The sequence below is a fragment of the Rhamphochromis sp. 'chilingali' genome (genome assembly GCF_963969265.1).
Source record: "Rhamphochromis sp. 'chilingali' genome assembly, chromosome: 15".
NCBI classification, from domain to species: domain Eukaryota; kingdom Metazoa; phylum Chordata; class Actinopteri; order Cichliformes; family Cichlidae; genus Rhamphochromis; species Rhamphochromis sp. 'chilingali'.
This window is the reverse complement of record NC_137942.1, coordinates 32,489,416-32,508,716: the sequence shown is the minus strand read 5'-3', so window position 1 is coordinate 32,508,716 and position 19,301 is coordinate 32,489,416. Positions and strand designations below refer to the sequence as shown.

Sequence of the window (19,301 nt, the reverse complement as noted above, 5' to 3'; positions counted from 1 at the left end):
CTAAAATAATTGTAAAAAATAAAGCTGGCTACTTCGCAGATTTCACCTGTCGCTGGTTATTTTTAGAACATAACACCTGCGATAAACGAGGGAACTCTATATATAAAATACCAAGAAATTTCAATCCTTTCTCTCTTTTGCTCTGAGGCGCGAGGGAAAAATATCGACAAGTCGATGAACATCATCTATAGATATATCCGGTAAATGCTCAAGACATCTTGAGAAATGTAAATTGCCGCTTGATTCGTCCATTTGGTTGACTTTTTTTGGAAAACCCCACGGTAAACAAGCTGCGAATATCACACCGGAAACGGAGCGCCCTACAGGAGTTTCCCCACCGGAAGTAGCATATGCTAAGGCGCACATAGTCTATTGCTCAATAAAAAAAAAAGGAAAAAAATTAGCAGCAGAGTACATCTGAGTTAAAGGGAGAAAGAAAGGCAGACCATGTGACATCACTCCAGGGCAAGCTGAAAGCAGTCTCACGTGTGGTTACACTTTTCAAAACCGAGTGTGTAGTGCAAAATACGAAAGCTGACCATGGCAACACATCTAATCTGTGGAAACACTGAGTTCACCGAAGGACCTGCTGCTAACTGTAGTATGTCTGATGCTAACTAGATTTATAAAGAGGGGTGTAGTAGGATCATGGCCATGAGCTATAGACAGGAGAAACAGGGACTACTTTTTCTGGATAAAGTTGTTCCATTTGGCATGCACACTGTGTTCTGTGGATTGTTCAGAGTAACAAAGACGCTGTTTTTTGGAAGAGGAGCTGCGGTTGGATTTTCAAAATGTTATTCAATTAAATGGAAAAAAAAAAGGGTATGTTAACGTGGCATGCCTCTACATACCATCAGGAGAAAGCCAGGACAGTACGCTTATTTAAAGAAGAAACATTTTTTCCAACACTGATTTTCCTGACACAATATGTACTTTGTACTGTGACGTCTTATAGGCCGAGTATAATAAAATGTGTTTGTGTCATTCAGAAGCTTAAAGGTGGTTGCCTTATTTTCCATTTACCTCAATGATTGGATAAGCCCGGGTTTACAGTAATACCACTACTGCAGCCTCAAAACCAGAAACTCTGAAATAATCCACGTGTAATCCAGTTTATATGCCAGAAAAATATCATCATGGTTCTGCTGTGGAAATGATGCTATTTGGATTTAGCTGACATTTTAATGGTTTGGATTAATGGTGCCCCACCTTATAGCAAGCCATTCAAACGAGCACACTGCATCACATTTTATTCCACGTGTGCCTGAGACTTGTACCCAAATGAGGATCAAGTATTTAGAGAGAAAATGCAATCTCACCGATTTCCATTTTCACCTCAAACCTGCCGGGTCTCATCAGGGCGTCATCTATCAAGTCAGGCCTGTTGGTCATACCTGGAGAGAAGGAGCGAAGGCAAGATAACTGTGAACCCAGAAGAATTCATGCTGTTAAAGATGCTACACTGCATTAACTAAATTTATTGTTTAATATGGATAAAATGGTTTTCCCAGCTTTCATGGAAATAAAAAAAATGATTGTTGTTGACTCATATAGGCCTCTTATGTGTTCGAACGTAAGGGACTCCTGCTCTCCAACCATTACATATATTTTAAAGCTAACAATGGGTTCAGTCATTTCCTCTGATGCTACTTACCAATGACCAAGATGTTGTTAAGCTGCTCCACGCCGTCAATCTTGGACAGAAGCTGGTTGACAACAGTGTCGTGCACGCCTGTGCTGCTGGCGCCCGTTCCTCTCTGCTTGCAGATGGCGTCCAGCTCGTCAAAGATAATGATGTGAAGGCCACTGTTAGCGCCCAGCTGAAAGTCCGAATAACTTTGTAAGTTGTGTATTTATTTTTAGCTTAATACAAGTACAGAAAAAAACACCAAGTATTACTTACCCTCTTCTGTTCCTCCTCAGCCTCGGCGAACAGTTTGCGGATGTTAGCCTCAGACTCTCCCACGTACTTGTTCAGGATCTCTGGGCCGTTGACGACCTTCGGCTCGCGGGCGTTGAGCATCTTGCCAATCTGCCTGGCCATCAGCGTTTTGCCACATCCTGGTGGTCCAAACAGCATGATGCCCTTCACGTGCTTGCAGCCTGGAAGAAGGAAAGTTGACGGCATGATGAATGTTAAAGGGACAGAGGCAGAGAGGAAAAAGGAAAGAAGAAGAATCAGAAAGAAGAAAAGGCAGACGTAAAATAAAAGAAAAAGATGGGGCAGGAAAGACAATGGGAATGACACTGAAGATGTCAGATGATGCCAGACATGCTATGAAGTTGTCCAATGTGTTCAGTGCCACAGGGAGGTGACTAGATTCATAAAATGGGCTGTAAAATCAATATAAATGCTTATTTTCTGTGTGTATCATGAATAAAATAAAGGGTATGGTACAGGTACTGTGGCTTTGTTCTTTCACTCTGTTATTGCAGTATATATTATTTTTATTAGCATGGGGAATACACACAGTACATACAACATGCTGAGGTTTTCCCAGCAATGTTTGATCCATAACAAGTCACAAGCTGCTTATGTTGCATTTTTTAGGTCTTGCAAAAACAATAGAAACAGATACATTTTCTCACCATCAGCCCATTAAGGTATGGGGAACAGAGGTTAAGATGCAAGAAATACTCCAAGAAAGACAATCACTCTAGCTTAGTACAAATGAGAGAATGGTTCCTCACCCATCTGCTCCACAATGTCAGGGGGAAAGACTCGGGAGGCAAAGGCTCTGCGGAAAATGTCTGAGAATTCCTTGTCCAGACCACCAATTCCCATCTTTTCAAAGTTCCAGTCTGGGTTGATGATTGTCTGTCGTGCCTCCTTGGTCTTTGCCTTTCCTGTTAAAACATAAAGGGGAACGATTCTCAGATATAAGGAAAAGTCAGTGAGGAAAAAAAGCATTGAAGCTTTTCTTGTGGGCAGAGGTGCTGCATAGAAAATGCTTTTTTCCGAGAATGTGTTCTTGCTGCCATCTTGTGGAGCACTTGTATTTATACCGACATGAATTGTTAGTACAGCTTGAATTTGCCTGTGTTTGCAAAGCTTTTTTTTTGTTCATGCTTGCTATGAGGAAACTACAAGACAGAACGTACCGACTAGTGTGAGGGATGAATTCTCAGCCTTCTCAAAAATCACCTGGCTGTTGCCGACCATCAGACCGACGTCGATCTGTCAGAGATCAGAGTTAGGGTCAATACTTCTTATGTGAAAATTGGCACATTATAGGAAGCATAAGGATTCGCTTGTATTTTAGTCACATGCTAAATAATCATGGTTTCACAAACTAGAAGATGTTGCTTTTCAAATCAACTGCTGCCTCTAAATTTTGGTTGGGGTAGGGTTAATGTCCACTGTTTTTAAACAATTTTGCCTATGAAGCATGTGGCTTAACTGTCTGAGGTCTAAGTAGTCATCAGTGATGCTATCAGAACATATTATTTAAACTCTTTTTAAAAACTCCTGAGTTTTAGGGTTACAGTTGGACGTTAGGGCTGGGGCTGTTACTGATGCCAATGCAGACCTCACAAGTTTAAAAAGCTATATTTCGATTGGTATTAGGACATCTGCCAGGATAAAATCTTGATGTGTTGTATTTATTTACTTTTCAAATCTGTGGTGATTATTGACACAAATTGCCATCCATTACCCAGAGATCACTCTTTTTCCATTTATCTTTTACATTTTCTGATAATACATCCGTGCCTCTCCTCCCATTAAAACATTAGCTGGGAGAGATCTCCTGAATGTCAGTATTCTGTGATATCCGGTGGAGACAACATAAGAGCGTAAAAGCACAGATACAGACAGATAAATACAGCAATTACAGCACATAAAAGACATCATACAAACAATAAGTGGATTACACTTCACATGAATCCAAACAGGAAGCCAAAGTCAAAGAAAAAAAGTCCTTATTCTTTGTTATGTTGAGTTACATGCTTGATAAAGGTCTAACCCAGGGGTCGGCAAGTGTATTTTATTTATGTTAGTTCTTTTTAACTTGTAGTTCTAAATTGGGAGATTATTGTGATTTTGAAACATAAAAATAAAATTATATTCTATTATTTTTTCATTGTTCAAAATAAGCGTCACACTCGCGGAAGCTGTTCAGGAGCAGAAGTCTTATTGTAAACATATCACGGCAGACCTGACGATGTTTGCATGAACACGCTTTTCAGCATCTCTATATTGACCACTTTTCACACACGGTTGCTGTACGCATACAGCCGGCTGTAGCTTTGCAGCTCACAGCCCAACACACACCAACGCAACAGCAGAGAGAGCACAGACGTTAAAGCGGCGAGGCGTGATTGCGGGTGCCGCTCAGGTGCGTCGCCTCCCCTGCAGCGGCGCTGCAGACCACGCCCCGCTACACACATTAACCTGGTAAAATACATATTTAGGCAGAATGTTGCAAATATCTATTTTTAATTTTTTAGCAGCATAGTGCTTTTTTTTCCAAATATTTTTAAAAGTCGGGTCAAGGCTCCAAAAGCACAAAGGTGATTTTGTTTTTGTTTGCTGGATCATTTTAGTTCAACATCTTTCCTTTTGTTATATTTCTTTAAGAGTTCAAAATGTGTTAATTACATAAATAAAATTTTCTCTGTAGCACTTCATGGATTTCATAAGCAACACACCTTAGTTGTTCACACAAAGCATAAAAGTAAAAAACAATATATACAGTGTTATCTTCATTTTAGATGTCAGAAAGTATTTGCGGCTCCCAGTGTTTTCTTTTTCGGCTCTTTGGGTGTTAAAGGTTGCTGACCCCTGGTCTAACCATAAGGTAAATTCATGTACCTGCTTTGTGTACCAGCGCAAGCGTTAGCTAACAGGCTTAGCTTAGCGACCATAGCCTATCAGTAACATAGGACAGCGTTAACAGTTCAGATCATAGGGAACTTTATTAGTTTCATTTTTGAACTTGCTAGCAATTCTGTGGTTGTTGTACAGGTTCCCACAAACCTGCCCCAGTGATTACATATAGTTTTACCTTCGGGCACTATCAAAACAACTTTGTTCTAGAATTGCTTTTGTTTTTAAAAGATGTACTTTCCAAAAACACATGTAGTAAATGTGCTAAAGGTAGAAGCCATACAGCAGCTCTCTTGTGTCTTCAGCAACTTCTTGCTTGCACTGGTGCATTTTTTCAGAGTCACTGTGGTAACATTTATTACAATATATCTTCATATCTAATGGTTTCCTGTCAGAGTCAAATCTTTATCTTTGACTCTCCAGCACCTGTAGCTACACTTTATCTCAAACACATGGAGACGTGATATAGAATCAGCTGGATTCATGCATGTTTTACTTTGCCTCCCTCCCTTTATTCCCAACCAGTCATGACAGATGGCTGCTGCTCTTTGACCCTGGTTCTGCTGAAGGTTTCTTCCAGTTAAAATCGAGTTTTTCCTTTCCACTTTAACCAAGTGCTTGCTCAAAGGGGGTCGTCTGATTGTTAGGGTTGCTTCTGTATTACTGTAGGGTCTTTACCTTGTGGTAAAAAACCCACCTTGACATAACAGCTGTTATGATTTGGTAATATATAAATAAAACTGGATTGAATATAAACGTCATGTATATTCACTCAGAGTCTTATGACATCAAAAAAGATCCCATTACAAAAACCCTGTTGGTGACAAAGGTCGGGAATGACCATGTCTCATTTTTTTCCTTTTTTTTGCATTTCCAAATAACAACAGTGGAAGCTCACTTTCCTCCTCAGTCACCTGGTCTATGAGCAGAGCTACTATGGCAGCTGTAAGTTCCAATTTGGGAATAATCACAGGTTTGAGTTTATTAATTGCTTAACTCTTCAAGGATCTTTGTGTCCCATCCAAGCCTCATTCATGTTAGTTTTTGTGGGATTAGCTTTAATGTGGATGACAATGAATAATAAATGGAGCTCACATCAAAAGTGAACTCTCCTGGCGAGAGTTTTGTCTCTTAAATTGAATTTAAATTGAAACAGGTTTGTTTCAGTATATCATTGTATGGCTGGAGATCTTTCAACAGGTCTGGCATCCCCAAGTCCAGATACTTGTTCTTCTTTATTATCGTCTCTTTAGGTACTGAAAGGTTAATGGTTCTGCTTTTACTGAGCAAGGTGTTTAACTTGAAATCATTGTTACCACACAGTGTTAATCGTGTGCAAGTTTCAGTTCCTCCCCTTCATCCACTACTTATTTATGAAGATGCCCAGTTAAAAATGATTTAATGCTTTTCTATTTATTCAATCCACACTGTCTTGTGCACATTACAGGGAAAAGGTCTGCACACTATAAACAGGACAGGATATGACACCAGAGCTGCAGCATCTTCTACTTTTCTAACACACAGTTGTGATCGCCACAAGAATCTGAGAAGAATCTGGGTGAGTTGTATGGCTTTGCAATATACTTCAGTCACTATCTTGGGGCAGTAGGTGCAGCTGTGGGGCAGTAGGTGCAGTGGGTCAGAGTGTTATTGGGGAAGAAAGTCGACCCAATATTGCCCCAGTGTGTCACGAGTGTGAACAGGTGAATGTGACTTGTAGTTTAAGACATTTTCAAACCAAAAAGTCTAGAAAAAAAAGTAAAAGAATTTAAATGCACTACATTTAATTCAATAACTGCTGTTCTGCAGAAACACTTTAATTTTAAAGCTTTGTTTAGCGCTTTGTTTTCTCTCAGTGAGATCCTCTTTCATTTCATGGAGGGTTTGGAATATCATGCAAATCTTTATGTCCCTAAATAGCCACTCCTGCTGTTACAGTTTCCAGCTCAAGTTGTTACTTCTTAGCTTTTAGAACAGCTTTTTCAGAACGTTTTGGTGTAAGCCTGGCAGCTTGTGACAGTTATTCAACCTTTGACTTGTTTTGCAGTAGTAATGCAAGACCAGGAAGATTGTGATGGCCTCAGTGAACACAGTGAATCATCACTCTTTATATGTGAAATACAGCTTTGAGGTGTAACATTCTCTCTAATGTGTTTACAAAGGAAACTCAACAATTCATTTAGACACCTTATCCATAAATTCTCGCAGCGCTGTCACTGCGGGGTTTGACTACAGCTTGACGAGATGAAGTCCCCCGTCTTTCTTGGAAATAAAGTTAAAAGGGATTTTTTTTGCATAATTTGCAAACAACACAGATTTTTGATTAAAACAACAAACTTTGCACTTCTTCATGCTTTCAGTCTCTGCACAATTCAGTTTGTCTATTCTATTTGTCTAACTATATTTGTGCACACTGTATTAAGATAAAAGTATGTAAAAAAAATCATCATTCCAAAAACATAACCTCCTTTGTGGAGGAGGAGGTAATATTATGAGTAGGGCTTCATTTCTCAAATGCAAATCAATTTCAAGCTTCCTCCCTGGAGTTTAATTATGAAAGCGTAATGCGTTAGTCCAGCACAAACAACAAAGTCCCGCAGGTGCCAGGACTGACTCACATCCAGACTCCCGTCCCCACTAAACGAGCCCTAACCGCAGGCACTTCCAGTAACAACCAGGCTGTTACTGCTCAGTTCCTGTTTTTTACCAATGAGCGATTTCCAAGCTGTATAACTCAGAGCCTCTACATCAAAACCCTGATTTACTTTACTTTCCCTGGGATAATTTGGCTGATCTTGTTATTGTGACTCAGTACCTTTTGCGGTTTCTTTCCAGACGCTGGTTCTCCTTTGAGGATGCTGGCATCCATGGCCTCAATATCCTTTACCACCAAGCCAAACAGCTTGTCACAGAAACTAAACACTAGCTGAAAGACAGGAAAGCAGATGATGGTACATCAAAAGTCAAATGTTATGCCTCTGAATATCGATGTGTGTGTGAGTCTGACACTTTGAGGCATGGAACTAAAAACCTGCTGGGTGACAGAGAAGGCCTGGTTGTTGAACTGCTGGATGAACTCGGCGGCCATCTTGTCTGAGTCGTAGGGAGAGGAGTCAGTACTCTTCTTCTGCAGGAAGTCGATTTCGATTGTCATGGCGCCAATGCACTGCTTGGACTTGTCAAAATTGTAGTTGGCCACTGATTGGACAAACAAGGCTACAATTACTATCATATTTAGGTTAATGAGTCAAAATCTGCTTTGGATTTTTATAACAAACCCTAAAAAACAATGAATCTAAAAGTAAAAGCTGTAGATGTATGTAACACATGAGGATATAAATGAACAACTAATAATAAACCATTACAGAAGAGATTCTAATGGATTTTTTAAATAGGAACAATTTGCAGTATTTGACATTATTAATAGTTTGCAAAGCCCCATCCTAAAGGTAAACTGTCCAATTTTAACTGTAGCAATTAAGCTACATGCTTAGGCATTAAAGCCCAAGTGGCCTGCACAAGAAATTAAAGCAAAGATTTAAAAATGTATTCGTCTTATACTTCTCAAATATGGGAAAAAAGCACAAGAAGTTAATGAAAGTTTTTCATTTATTTTTTCAACACGTGTCACAGTTCTTAACTGTTTATCTTTAACAAGCTAACAGGCCAATGCTACTATATAACTGCCTCAGTGATTTCTAGAACTACATAATAATAATAATAAATGCAAGAATATCTGTAACAATCTAATAGGACAACTGCTATTAAGCTAACATTATTAGCTCTGGGAGCTCAAGGAGCTTTTAAAAAAAGGACGTTTAACATCACATGCTTCTAATTTCAGCATAAAATACATCTTAAGGAACTGCAGTGCAGACACCACCCTGTCCTGCACTTTATTGTGTGCCTGAGATGACTTACATTACCCGAGAAAAGTCTGCAAAACCAACGTAGTTCATTTGAAAATGCAATATGTAATCTTCGTGCCTAACATATTATATTTGAATAAAATGGAGTTTTACATTAATGACTCGCTGTCTTGAAAAGTCAGTATTTATCACAGAAAGTAAACTGTCTTAATTTATGAGTGCATCTATATGCAGCAGCTGAAAGCTTGAAAACAGTAACTACAGAGGTTTTGAGTTGGTATTCTTAAACATCAAAATCCGCAATCAGAGAAGCGCATTTCATACCTTCCACCTCCTGACCTATGGAGAGACCAGCCCATTTCCTCTACAGGAGAGAAAAAACCAAGAAGAAAAGCCTGAGCATGTGGCTAACACGTACTTAACAAGTCTGTGAGTTTTTGCATGTGTGTACCTGTGGCAGGCTGAAGGCGATGCTTCCTGCAGCCACAGTGTGGTGGGTCTTGACTGTAAACACAAACTTGTGGTTGGGTGTGGTCTTCACACTCACATGTCTGTGGAGAGAGATTGGATTACAATTTTTATCTTACATTACATGTTTATAGTTATAGCTATAGTTTATAGTTATTGCTCAAGTTGAAGCTGAAGGTGTCTTTAAGGTTATTTAGATTTTTTGAGATAGCAACTCTGAGATAGCAAAAGAATGGAGCCCATGGCCTCCAAGCCTGGAGGATCCCAGCTCTGCCACCTCACATGAACTTGTTAACAGTCAGACATTAAACGGTGCTGTTAGGACTGTGGGCTGGTTGGAGCTTCTCTTTCTCTTGCAGCAGGTAGAACTGTGGGCAGAGCTGTATTTCCAGTGCTTGCTCCCGCACTCCTGTTTGTCATTCTCCTTTATCCCTACCGGATATTTAAGTAGTGGCTGTGGCAGCAGTTCTCTACAAGATCATTGTCTCCATTACAGGGATAACTTGGCCAACCTCAGTGTGACTTAATCCTTTTTATTCCCAGTTGATCTTCTTAATGGTTCTTGGACTTCTCACCTTCAAGTGAATTCTTTCTTCACCTGCCCTCTGGAAAAACTGAGGCACTGCAGGATATCTACTTACCTTGGAATCCTTTGGATCATACCTGTCTGCCCACTCTCCACCGCATTCCTTCAAACCTCAGCCTGTTCACCTTCAGTCAACCCTCTCCTGTGCCCTTGGTGCTCACTTATACAAGCAAGCCTCTATTACGATGACTATTGGCTGACACATTGCATCCCTTTACTCCGTCTATCACTAAGAGCAATCTGCCCTCTCAGTCTAAACCAGCCAAGCGCTTTTCTCTTGTGCATTGTAAATAAATAAAGGTTGCAGATGCTGAAATATGCAATTATTGTACAGTGGGATGCAAAAGTTTGGGCAACCTTGTTAATAGTCATTATTTTCCTGTATAAATCGTTGGTTGTTACAATAAAAAATGTCAGTTAAATATATCATATAGGAGACACACACAGTGATATTTGAGAAGTGAAATGAAGTTCATTGGATTTACAGAAAGTGTGCAATAATTGTTTAAACAAAATCAGGCAGCTGCATAAATTTGGGCACTGTTGTCATTTTATTGATTCCAAACCCTTTAGGACTGATTATTGGAACTCAAATTGGCTTGGTAACCTCAGTGTGTCATGGTCCTGGGCCATGTGGGCCCAGTATTCTCAGTTTTTGTGTGTTTTGTATTTTATTCCCTAGTTATGCCTTGGTTCCTAGGATTATTTAGTTAAAATGTTCCTTATTTGGTTACCTCCTGTGTGCCCCTGTGTATCTGTGAGCCCTCGTCTCTCCTTGTGTTTTATTCTGTTTTCCCCAGCCTGTTATGTCTGTGTTTTCCCCGCGCTCTCTCTCCTCCTGTCTGAACCTCTGTACTTCCTGTTTTACTTTGCCCGTTTCCCGTCAGTGTTGCGTTCACTCCTGCCGTGTCTTGTTATGACTATCAGTGTCACCTGTGTTCCCCGTGTGCTCCAACTTCCCTCGTTAACCCTCTGTGTATTTATGTCTGCGTCTCCCTCAGTTCTGTGTCGCGTTCTCCCTCATGGCCGTGTGTGTTCCTCAGCGAGCTTTGTATTTAGTTTCCCAGTTTAGTTTTGTATTTCCTACGTTCTGCCTCTCCAGCATTAAAGCTGTGATTTTTGAGTTCATCCCCGAGTCTGTGAGTTTTGCAATTTGGGTCCTCCTCCTGCCACACAGCGATCCATGACACAGTGACCCCTGACCTACATATACAGGTGAACAGAGTCAGTTGTAAGTTTCCCTCCTCTTTTAATTTTCTCTGAAGAGTAGCAACATGGGGGTCTCAAAACAACTCTCAAATGACCTGAAGACAAAGATTATTCACCATCATGGTTTAGGGGAAGGATATAGAAAGCCGTCTGTTTCCACAGTTAGGAACATATTGAGGAAAATGGGAGACCACAGGCTCAGTTCAAGTTAAGGCTGGAAGTGGCAGACCAAGAAAAATCTCGGATAGACAGAAGCGACGGTGAGAACAGTCAGAATCAACCCACAGACCAGCACCAAAGACCTACAACATCATCTTGCAGCAGATGGAGTCGCTGTGCATCGTTCAACCATTCGGCGCACTTTACACAAGGAGATGCTGTACGTGAGAGTGATGCAGAGGAAGCCTTTTCTCTGCCCACAGCACAAACAGGGCTGCTTGAGGTTTGCTAAAGCACATTTGGACAAACCAGCTTCATTCTGGAATAAGGTGCTGTGGGCTGATGAAATGAAAAGTTATTTGGGCATAACAAGGGGTGTTATGCATGGAGGAAAAAGAAAAACACCTGCTACCTACAGTAAAATATGGTGCTGGTTCCATCATGCTGTGGGGCTGCGTGGCCAGTGCAGGGACTGGGAATCTTGTCAAAGTTGAGGGACACATGGATTCCACTCAGTATCAGCAGATTCTGGAGACCAATGTCCAGGAATCAGTGACAGAGCTGAAGCTGCGCCGGGGCTGGATCTTTCAACAAGACAATGACCTGAAACACTGCTGAAAATCCACTAAGGCATTCATGCAGAGGAACAAGTACAACGTTCTGGAACGGCCATCTCAGCCCAGACCTGAATATTATTGAACATCTGTTGTGTGAGTTAAAGAGTGCTGTCCATGCTCATAAGCCATCAAACCTGAATGAACTAGAGATGTTTTGTAAAGAGGAAAGGTCCAAAATACCTTCAACCACAATCCAGACTCTCATTGGAACCTACAGGAAGCGTTTAGAGGCTGGAATTTCTGCAAAAGGCGGATCTACTAAATATTGATTTCATTTCTTTTTATGTGGTGCCCAAATTTATGCACCTGCCCGATTTTGTTTAAACAATTATTGCACACTTTCTGTAAATCCAATAAACTTCATTTCACTTCTTAAATATCACTGTGTGTGTCTCCTATATCATATATTTTATATTAGGGCGATCCTGGCTCAAGAGTTGGCAGTTCGCCTTGTAATCGGGAGGTTGCCGGTTCGAGTCCCGGCTTGGACAGTCTCGGTCGTTGTGTCCTTTGGCAAGACTCTTCACCCGTTGCCTACTGGTGGTGGTCAGAGGGCAGCCTCGCCTCTGTCAGTGCGCCCCAGGGTGGCTGTGGCTACAATGTAGCTTGCCATCACCAGTGTGTGTGTAAATGGGTGGACGACTGGATATGTAAAGCGCTATATAAATACAGGCCATGTACCATATTTAACTGACATTTTATTGTAACAACCAACGATTTATACAGGAAAATAATGACTATGAACAAGGCTGCCCAAACTTTTGCATCCCACTATATATGTCAAAAAGCATAGTATGATTCACTGGTATCTAGCTTATCTGTATGTGGTTTGTGATTTTTTTTTCTTTAATTTTCTTTTTTTAAATTTATTGCTTCTGCTGAACTGATCTGCTGTCTCTCACTTTAAAATGCCAAATGCAGCAAGAATCACATGACAGGCGAAGGGTTGAAATGCTTATCAAGAAGTGCAAAATGATGCAAACACACACAAAAAATGAATATAAGGAGGACTGTGAAGAATGCCTCAATGCCATATTTTTACTTTATTTTTATCAGCGAGGTGTTATTACGAAATTGTGTTCTATTGTATTTTTATCTGTATTTACTGTACAGCACTTTGGTCAGCCTTGGTTGTTTTTAAATGTGCTCTATAAATAAACTTGACTTGACTTGACTTGACCCAACAAGACTGAGGTGAGTGTGACAATAAGAGACAAAATTACGCACGAAACAACGCAGCTGTATCTGCTGTGTTTGACACTCGACATTCCCACTGTTGTGGATTTCACTGGCAATAATTACAGACCCCAAAATACAAAGAAAACCTCCCCTAGTTTCATTACGTGGTCAACAGTCATTGACAGAGAAGAACTTGGACCATAAATCAAGGAGCATCACCAGCTCCAGCGCCCTGGCCTTTACCTTCCATGTTCTCACACTTTTAGGTATCTCTTGATAGAGCAGCCTTATTGGTTCACCACACACAACCAACAAATGGGAAGAGTCTTTCATGTACTACAGATTCTTCATTGTTTTACTTATGAAGCCCTGCGACAGACTGGCGACCTGTCCAGGGTGTAGCCTGCCTCTCGCCCTAAGACAACTGGGATAGGCTCCGGCCCCCAGCGACCCTGAAAAAGGATAGGGGGAAGCGAATGGATGGATGGATGGACTGCGGATCACATCAGATGTTACCCTTTTTAAAAGCAACACAATGAACCGTGTATTAGATGTGTAGATTTTAACCTTCTGAGTTCTGAGTCATCACAGGGTTGGAATCCACACCTATGATAACCTCAGAAGCTCCAGGATAGCCCCAAAGTGAAGACCTGTACAGGATGTGACCCACCTCTTGCCCCATGGCAGACAACAGAATCTTCAGTTTGACCTGAGTGCAGATTTTCATCAGATTCCTGCAGCTTTACTTATCATTGTTCCATAATAAAGTGAAATGATAATCATCCGCTGCAAGTCACTCCATCAGATCACCGACTGTCGTCTCCAGGATGAATAATGGGTGATAAAGTGGGCGGTCAGGTGGGTATTTGGAAAACTGATTGGAGAGATGCCCGGGTGTGTGCTCAGATTGATAAATGCGACGGTGATTAGGTAATAGGAAGTACTCACTGTCCTGACTGCAGATCCTTCTCACTCACCACGGCACAGTTAGTCAGCGACAGCTCGTCTGTCGGGCATCGTGCCGCTTGCATGGTCTGCAGAGAGAAAGATAGCAGAGGAAGGACAGAGATGCAAAGAACCATAATTGTTTGAGAGATACTGGGAATGACCACACACATTTTATTCCAGTACACTTTTTTATATTCTTTTAACTTGGGATTGTTATAAGAATTTCCTCCTAGCGGGCACTGAGCCTGTGAAATGTCATGTAAGGAGGAAAAATAAACACAATGTATTATAAACTGAATTTTTGAAATATAGGACACTGCCGTGATATTTTTCTATTCAGTTGTAACATTACTGACATGATAGCTCAAGTAGATGCATTCCACCTGTTAGAAACAAGGTGGTCCAACCTGAGATACCCACTATTAGATACACAAACAAACTTTATTTGTCACGTACACAATCATACAGAGTACAACATGTAGTGAAATGCTTGTGTCCAAGATGAAGACCTAGCTGCGCCATTCCAGGGCTTGGTTTTTTTAGCATGGGGGATCTAGCCAGGACCCTTACTGGATACCAGGTGGGAATTGAACATGCGATTACCACTCCAAAAGGTGTGTAGTCTTACCACTACACTATCCAGCTGCTGAGACACCGTGCTAATACCAGGTCGGACACCCCCTTTGCCTTCAGAATCACCTTAATTCTTCATGGCACAAATTCAAACATCCCTCAGAGATTTCGGTGCAACATTCTCAGATGATTTGAGCTTTTTGACGTGGGACATTATCCTGCTGGAAGACGATGGGTCCACTCTTTTCATAAATTGGTGGACGTGGTCAGCAACAATACTCGGGTGGACTGTAGTGTTTAACTGATGCTTATTTGGTCCTAAGGGGCCCAAAGCCCCCACATCATTACAGCCTGAACTGTTGGTGCAAACCAGGATGGATGGATCCTTGTATTCACATGTTTACATGTTTCTGAATTCCCCATCTGAACATAACAGCAGAAATCGAGACTCATCAGATCATTTTCTATTGTCCAGTTGTGAGCCTGTGTGAACTGCAGCTTCATTTTCATCTTCTTGGCTGACGGGAGTGAGGAGGAGACAGAGTATAGGGAACTGTTGGACCACACTGTGCAGTGGGGTGGTACCTCCTCCAAAATGTGGCAGAGACAAAGGAAATGGTGATAACTTTTAGGACAAAGTGAACACATTTCCATTCTGGGAGAAGACGTAGCATTAATGGAGAGCTACAGATACATGAGCATTCACCTCAACAAATGACCATCTTCGTAGGAAGAGATAGCTGGTGTTGTCTTAAGTTGCAATGCATCTGACTTCTCACATTTCACCACAGACATCATTTAAATGTCACAGCTTACCTGAGTGTTGTTGCTGACCATGTCAATTTCTTTCTGACTTCAGTATACCCATTTTCTGATGGATGCTTCCAGCTGGACAACACACCTTCCCACAAAGCTCCAATCATCTCAAACTAGTTCTCACTCAAACAGTGAATTCGAGCCTCTACAGTTATGAAATCCCAATATTCTGTAGAACACCTTCAGGATGTGGAAGAATGAGAAATTTTGATTTGCAACCAACAAATGAGCACACGCTTTTCTTTTTGTCTCATTTTTCTTCACAATATTCATGACAGCCAGTCTCATCATCGTCTAAGGGTGTCCTGCTGCTTTACATTCAGTCCATGTCAAATCTCAACCAACCTTCCAACTCAAGAGAGGAATTTTCTGAGTATGAATCCCTTCTTTCAGTTCATCCACTTTTCCACTGACACAGCAGCGAACACACTGACACACTCTCATTTGAACACAAATTGAAATCCTTTGCAGAACAACCACGTCTGCCACACTGAACAAAAGTAGGCAGATAGAGAAATTCCATTGCACATTGCTGCAGCATGACCACATGAAGTGGTAGCCATGGTTACTGCATTAAGTGACGACGGAGAGTGATAAATGAGTTTTGCTTTTCTGTAGGGGTGGGTTTTAATAATCGATTCATCGATTAAAATCGATTCTGGCTTGGATAACGTGATATCGTTTCATTAAATCCTGAATCGATTTTTTTATATATAAATGTATTTTGCCCAAAATTCCAGAATCTCAGGTGAAACGTCACAAAATTTTGACAACCACCAAACATTTAAAACAGTAAATGAAAGCAGGAGCACGGCTTCTGCACAAAGACGTAAACACAAAGCGCGGACCCGCCGATGGATCAGAATCAGTGAGATGTCGCCTTTCTCACCCGACGGCACGGACACGGTCGGGGCTGAAAGCCGACAGCTCGCTGATTCTGATGTTTCGGCGGGTCCGCGCTTTGTGTTTACGCCCTTCTGAACAAATTTAAACTTTTTATAATTATACAAAATGCAAAACGCTGTGTCTGTAATAAAACTGCTGTAACTTCAGAGGTGATGTTCATATGTTGATTAATGGTTTTCTTTTGTTTTTGATCTACTGCAGAATATTTTTTATAAAATCCCAGAACAGGAAAATCACCTTCATGTTTTTCTGTGTTTTATCTTCAGCTACTTTGAAACAAAAGCATCTGCTGTGATGCTCACACCTTTGATAAAGTCTGGAAAGTGTCAGCTTCCTTATTATAGATACAAAAATATGTAAATGTACTGATCTGAATTATAATATTTCTGACTGTCTGAGGCAAAATTTCCCAGATTCAAATCGAATTGAATCAAATTGAATTGAATCGATTCAGGACCTTGTGAATCGAATCGATTCTAGAAGTCAGTGACGATACCCAGCCCTACTTTTCTGCTATGTGAATCCCTCGGCGGGAGCACAGGCTACAGATCTGCGCTCACTGTGAACACATGCTTTTTGTTTTTACTGAAGCTCTTCATTCTTAGAAGTTTGTGACGTATGCTGAGGAAACTTGGTCCTTTGAAGCAAATATCCCAGTTTCAGTGGTGAGGTCTTATGTTCAGATGTCTATGGGAGCCATATTTTGTGGACAGCAATGGGTACCTGGTACATTTTAAGCTGCAGAAGATTTAAGGAGACACCTTTGTCATCCATCACGTCTTGGCGCTTAGATCAATTTTGGTTGCTTTTTGCCAACTGCAGTTAACAAGGAGGCTGACAAATCTGAAAAAGAAAATTCAGGTGGGTGGGTGCTATGCTGCTAGCAACGTAATGTGAGCAGCTGCAGGGACCCAGTGGAGAGGAATGAAACACAGAGCGTGATGTGAGCTGGTTTAAGACAGAGCATTTTATTGTATTATTCCCCCTTTTCCTTTAATGTAAGAAGTGATATAATCAAGTGGCACAAAGAACATAAGCAATATTAGCATTTCAAAATTTCAAAGTCTTTCACTGGCAAAGAAATCACATTTATGCACACGGGTACACTGTACTGCCAAACATCTTAAACTCTGGCCACGATTTCAGTCGAATGATTGGTTAACAGCATTTTCCTAAAAAGGGAAAAGTTGAATTAATAATTTACTGTCATAGGAGCATAAATAGTGTCCTCTGGTTACAGGCAGATATGGGCAGTAACGCGTTACAAATAACACTTTACTGTAATCCAATTACTTTTTTCAAGTAATGAGTAAAGTAAGTAAGTAATTTGTTACATTACTTTCAGTGCCACAGTGCCTATAGCTGTCTTTAGCTGTCTGTGAGTACACCAGGACTTTGGTCTCAGTGGATGGACATAAGAGTAGTGCCACACCCCAGTTCTGAATTGTACAGAAGAGGATTAGGACCAATAGGGAAAAAAAAGTGTGTGTGTGTGTTGGGGGATCAGAATTGTGAGGAAAATCAGATTTCTGACATTAATCTCAAAATTCTGGCTTTCTTCTCTGAATTCTGAAAGATGAAATCCAACCCCCCATTTCTCTTTCCATAGTGTCAAGTTCTCTTCTCTAAAACTGTCTTGCAGCAGGCTGGGAAGCAGAATTGGGTATTGTCAGCATAGTGTGTGTGTCGACCAACCTTTGAAACTTCATAATGTTAGGAAGAAAAGAGGACCCAGCAACAACTGGGGTGTCCCAGAGAAAATCAAGTGAAGTTTGGCAAAGGTTTAACCACAGTAGCCTACTACAAGAGGATTTGATGGCCCACTATGTCAGTGGTCAATAATTGATGTAATAATCAGGCATTCATAATAGTCATCCACACAGCATTTATATACATGCACATGGCAAAATATGACAGGGACTTGTCTGTGAAGGTTCTCAGTCATCCAGGTCATCGTAGTCAAAGGAGCTTGTAAAGAAAAGCGTCTGGACTTCTTTAAGTTGCTTGAAGACGTTTCACCTCTCATCCGAGAAGCTTCTTCAGTTCTAAGGTCAAATGGTGGAGAGTCCCAGATATAAACCTAGTGGGAGTAACCCCCCACAGAGGGACAAAAGGACCCCCTGATGATCCTCTAATCGCCTGAGCCAAGGTGTGAAACTGGGTGTGGGTCCCAATCAGCCAGAGTTTCGGGTGAGTTCATTGTGAAACCTGGCCCCACCTTATCATGCGAATTCCTGAGGTCAGATGGCCCAGGATGTGAGTGGGCGTTAAGGCGTCTGGGGAGGGATCTCAAAACTGGATTATAGATGGCAGAGAGTTGGTGTCGTAAACCCCCGCCTCTGTTCAAAGATGGTCGCTCACAGTGGACATAGATGGATTCTTTCACTCCTCTTTCAAACCATCTGTCCTCTCTGTCCAAAATGTGAACATTGGCATCCTCGAAAGAGTGACCTTTGACCTTAAGATGCAGATGGACAGCTGAGTCTTGTCCTGTGGAGGTGGCTCTTCTGTGTTGTGCCATGCGCTTGTGAAGTGGCTGTTTGGTCTCTCCAATGTAGAGGTCCGGGCATTCCTCGCTGCACTGTACAGCATACACCACATTGTTAAGTCTGTGTTTTGGCGTTTTGTCTTTCGGGTGAACCAGTTTCTGTCTGAGTGTGTTGCTGGGTCTGAAATACACTGGGATGTCATGCTTGGAGAAAACTCTCCTGAGTTTTTCTGATACGCCGGCTACATAGGGGATGACAATGTTGTTGCGTCTGTCCTCCCTCGCTGGTGTCTGGTCTTCTTTTCTGGGCCTCTTTGCTGACTTTAAGAACGCCCATTTAGGATAGCCGCACATTTTGAGTGCTTCCTTTACATGTGTGTGTTCCTTCTTTTTCCCTTCAGGCTTAGAGGGAACATGTTCTGCCCGGTGGTGTAGGGTCCTAATTACTCCAAGTTTGTGTTCCAGAGGGTGATGGGAGTCAAAGAGGAGGTACTGTTCCGTGTGTGTGGGCTTCCGGTAAACTTCGATGTTGAGGTTGCCGTTCTCTTCAATGTGCACAGCGCAGTACAGGAAAGGCAAACAGTTATCCTTTGTGTCTTCCCTGGTGAACTTGATGTTCTTATCCACAGCGTTAATGTGCGCAGTGAAGGAT

General features: G+C 41.4%; 1 protein-coding gene across 2 annotated transcripts in view; it reads right to left on the bottom strand.

Moving 5' to 3' along the window:
• The window catches only part of LOC308412144 (vesicle-fusing ATPase), a 73,959-nt gene that overhangs the window by 16,134 nt on the left and 38,524 nt on the right, over nt 1-19,301 (bottom strand). For both annotated transcript variants that reach the window (XM_080906282.1, XM_080906283.1), the window contains exons 2-11: nt 13,867-13,952; nt 9,152-9,251; nt 9,025-9,064; nt 7,863-8,029; nt 7,647-7,757; nt 3,106-3,181; nt 2,695-2,850; nt 1,907-2,106; nt 1,658-1,823; nt 1,323-1,397 (exon numbers count right to left, since the gene is read on the bottom strand). In XM_080906282.1, the coding sequence (XP_080762408.1) occupies nt 1,323-1,397; nt 1,658-1,823; nt 1,907-2,106; nt 2,695-2,850; nt 3,106-3,181; nt 7,647-7,757; nt 7,863-8,029; nt 9,025-9,064; nt 9,152-9,251; nt 13,867-13,952 (1,177 nt within the window). The remainder of the gene's footprint in view (nt 1-1,322; nt 1,398-1,657; nt 1,824-1,906; nt 2,107-2,694; nt 2,851-3,105; nt 3,182-7,646; nt 7,758-7,862; nt 8,030-9,024; nt 9,065-9,151; nt 9,252-13,866; nt 13,953-19,301) is intronic.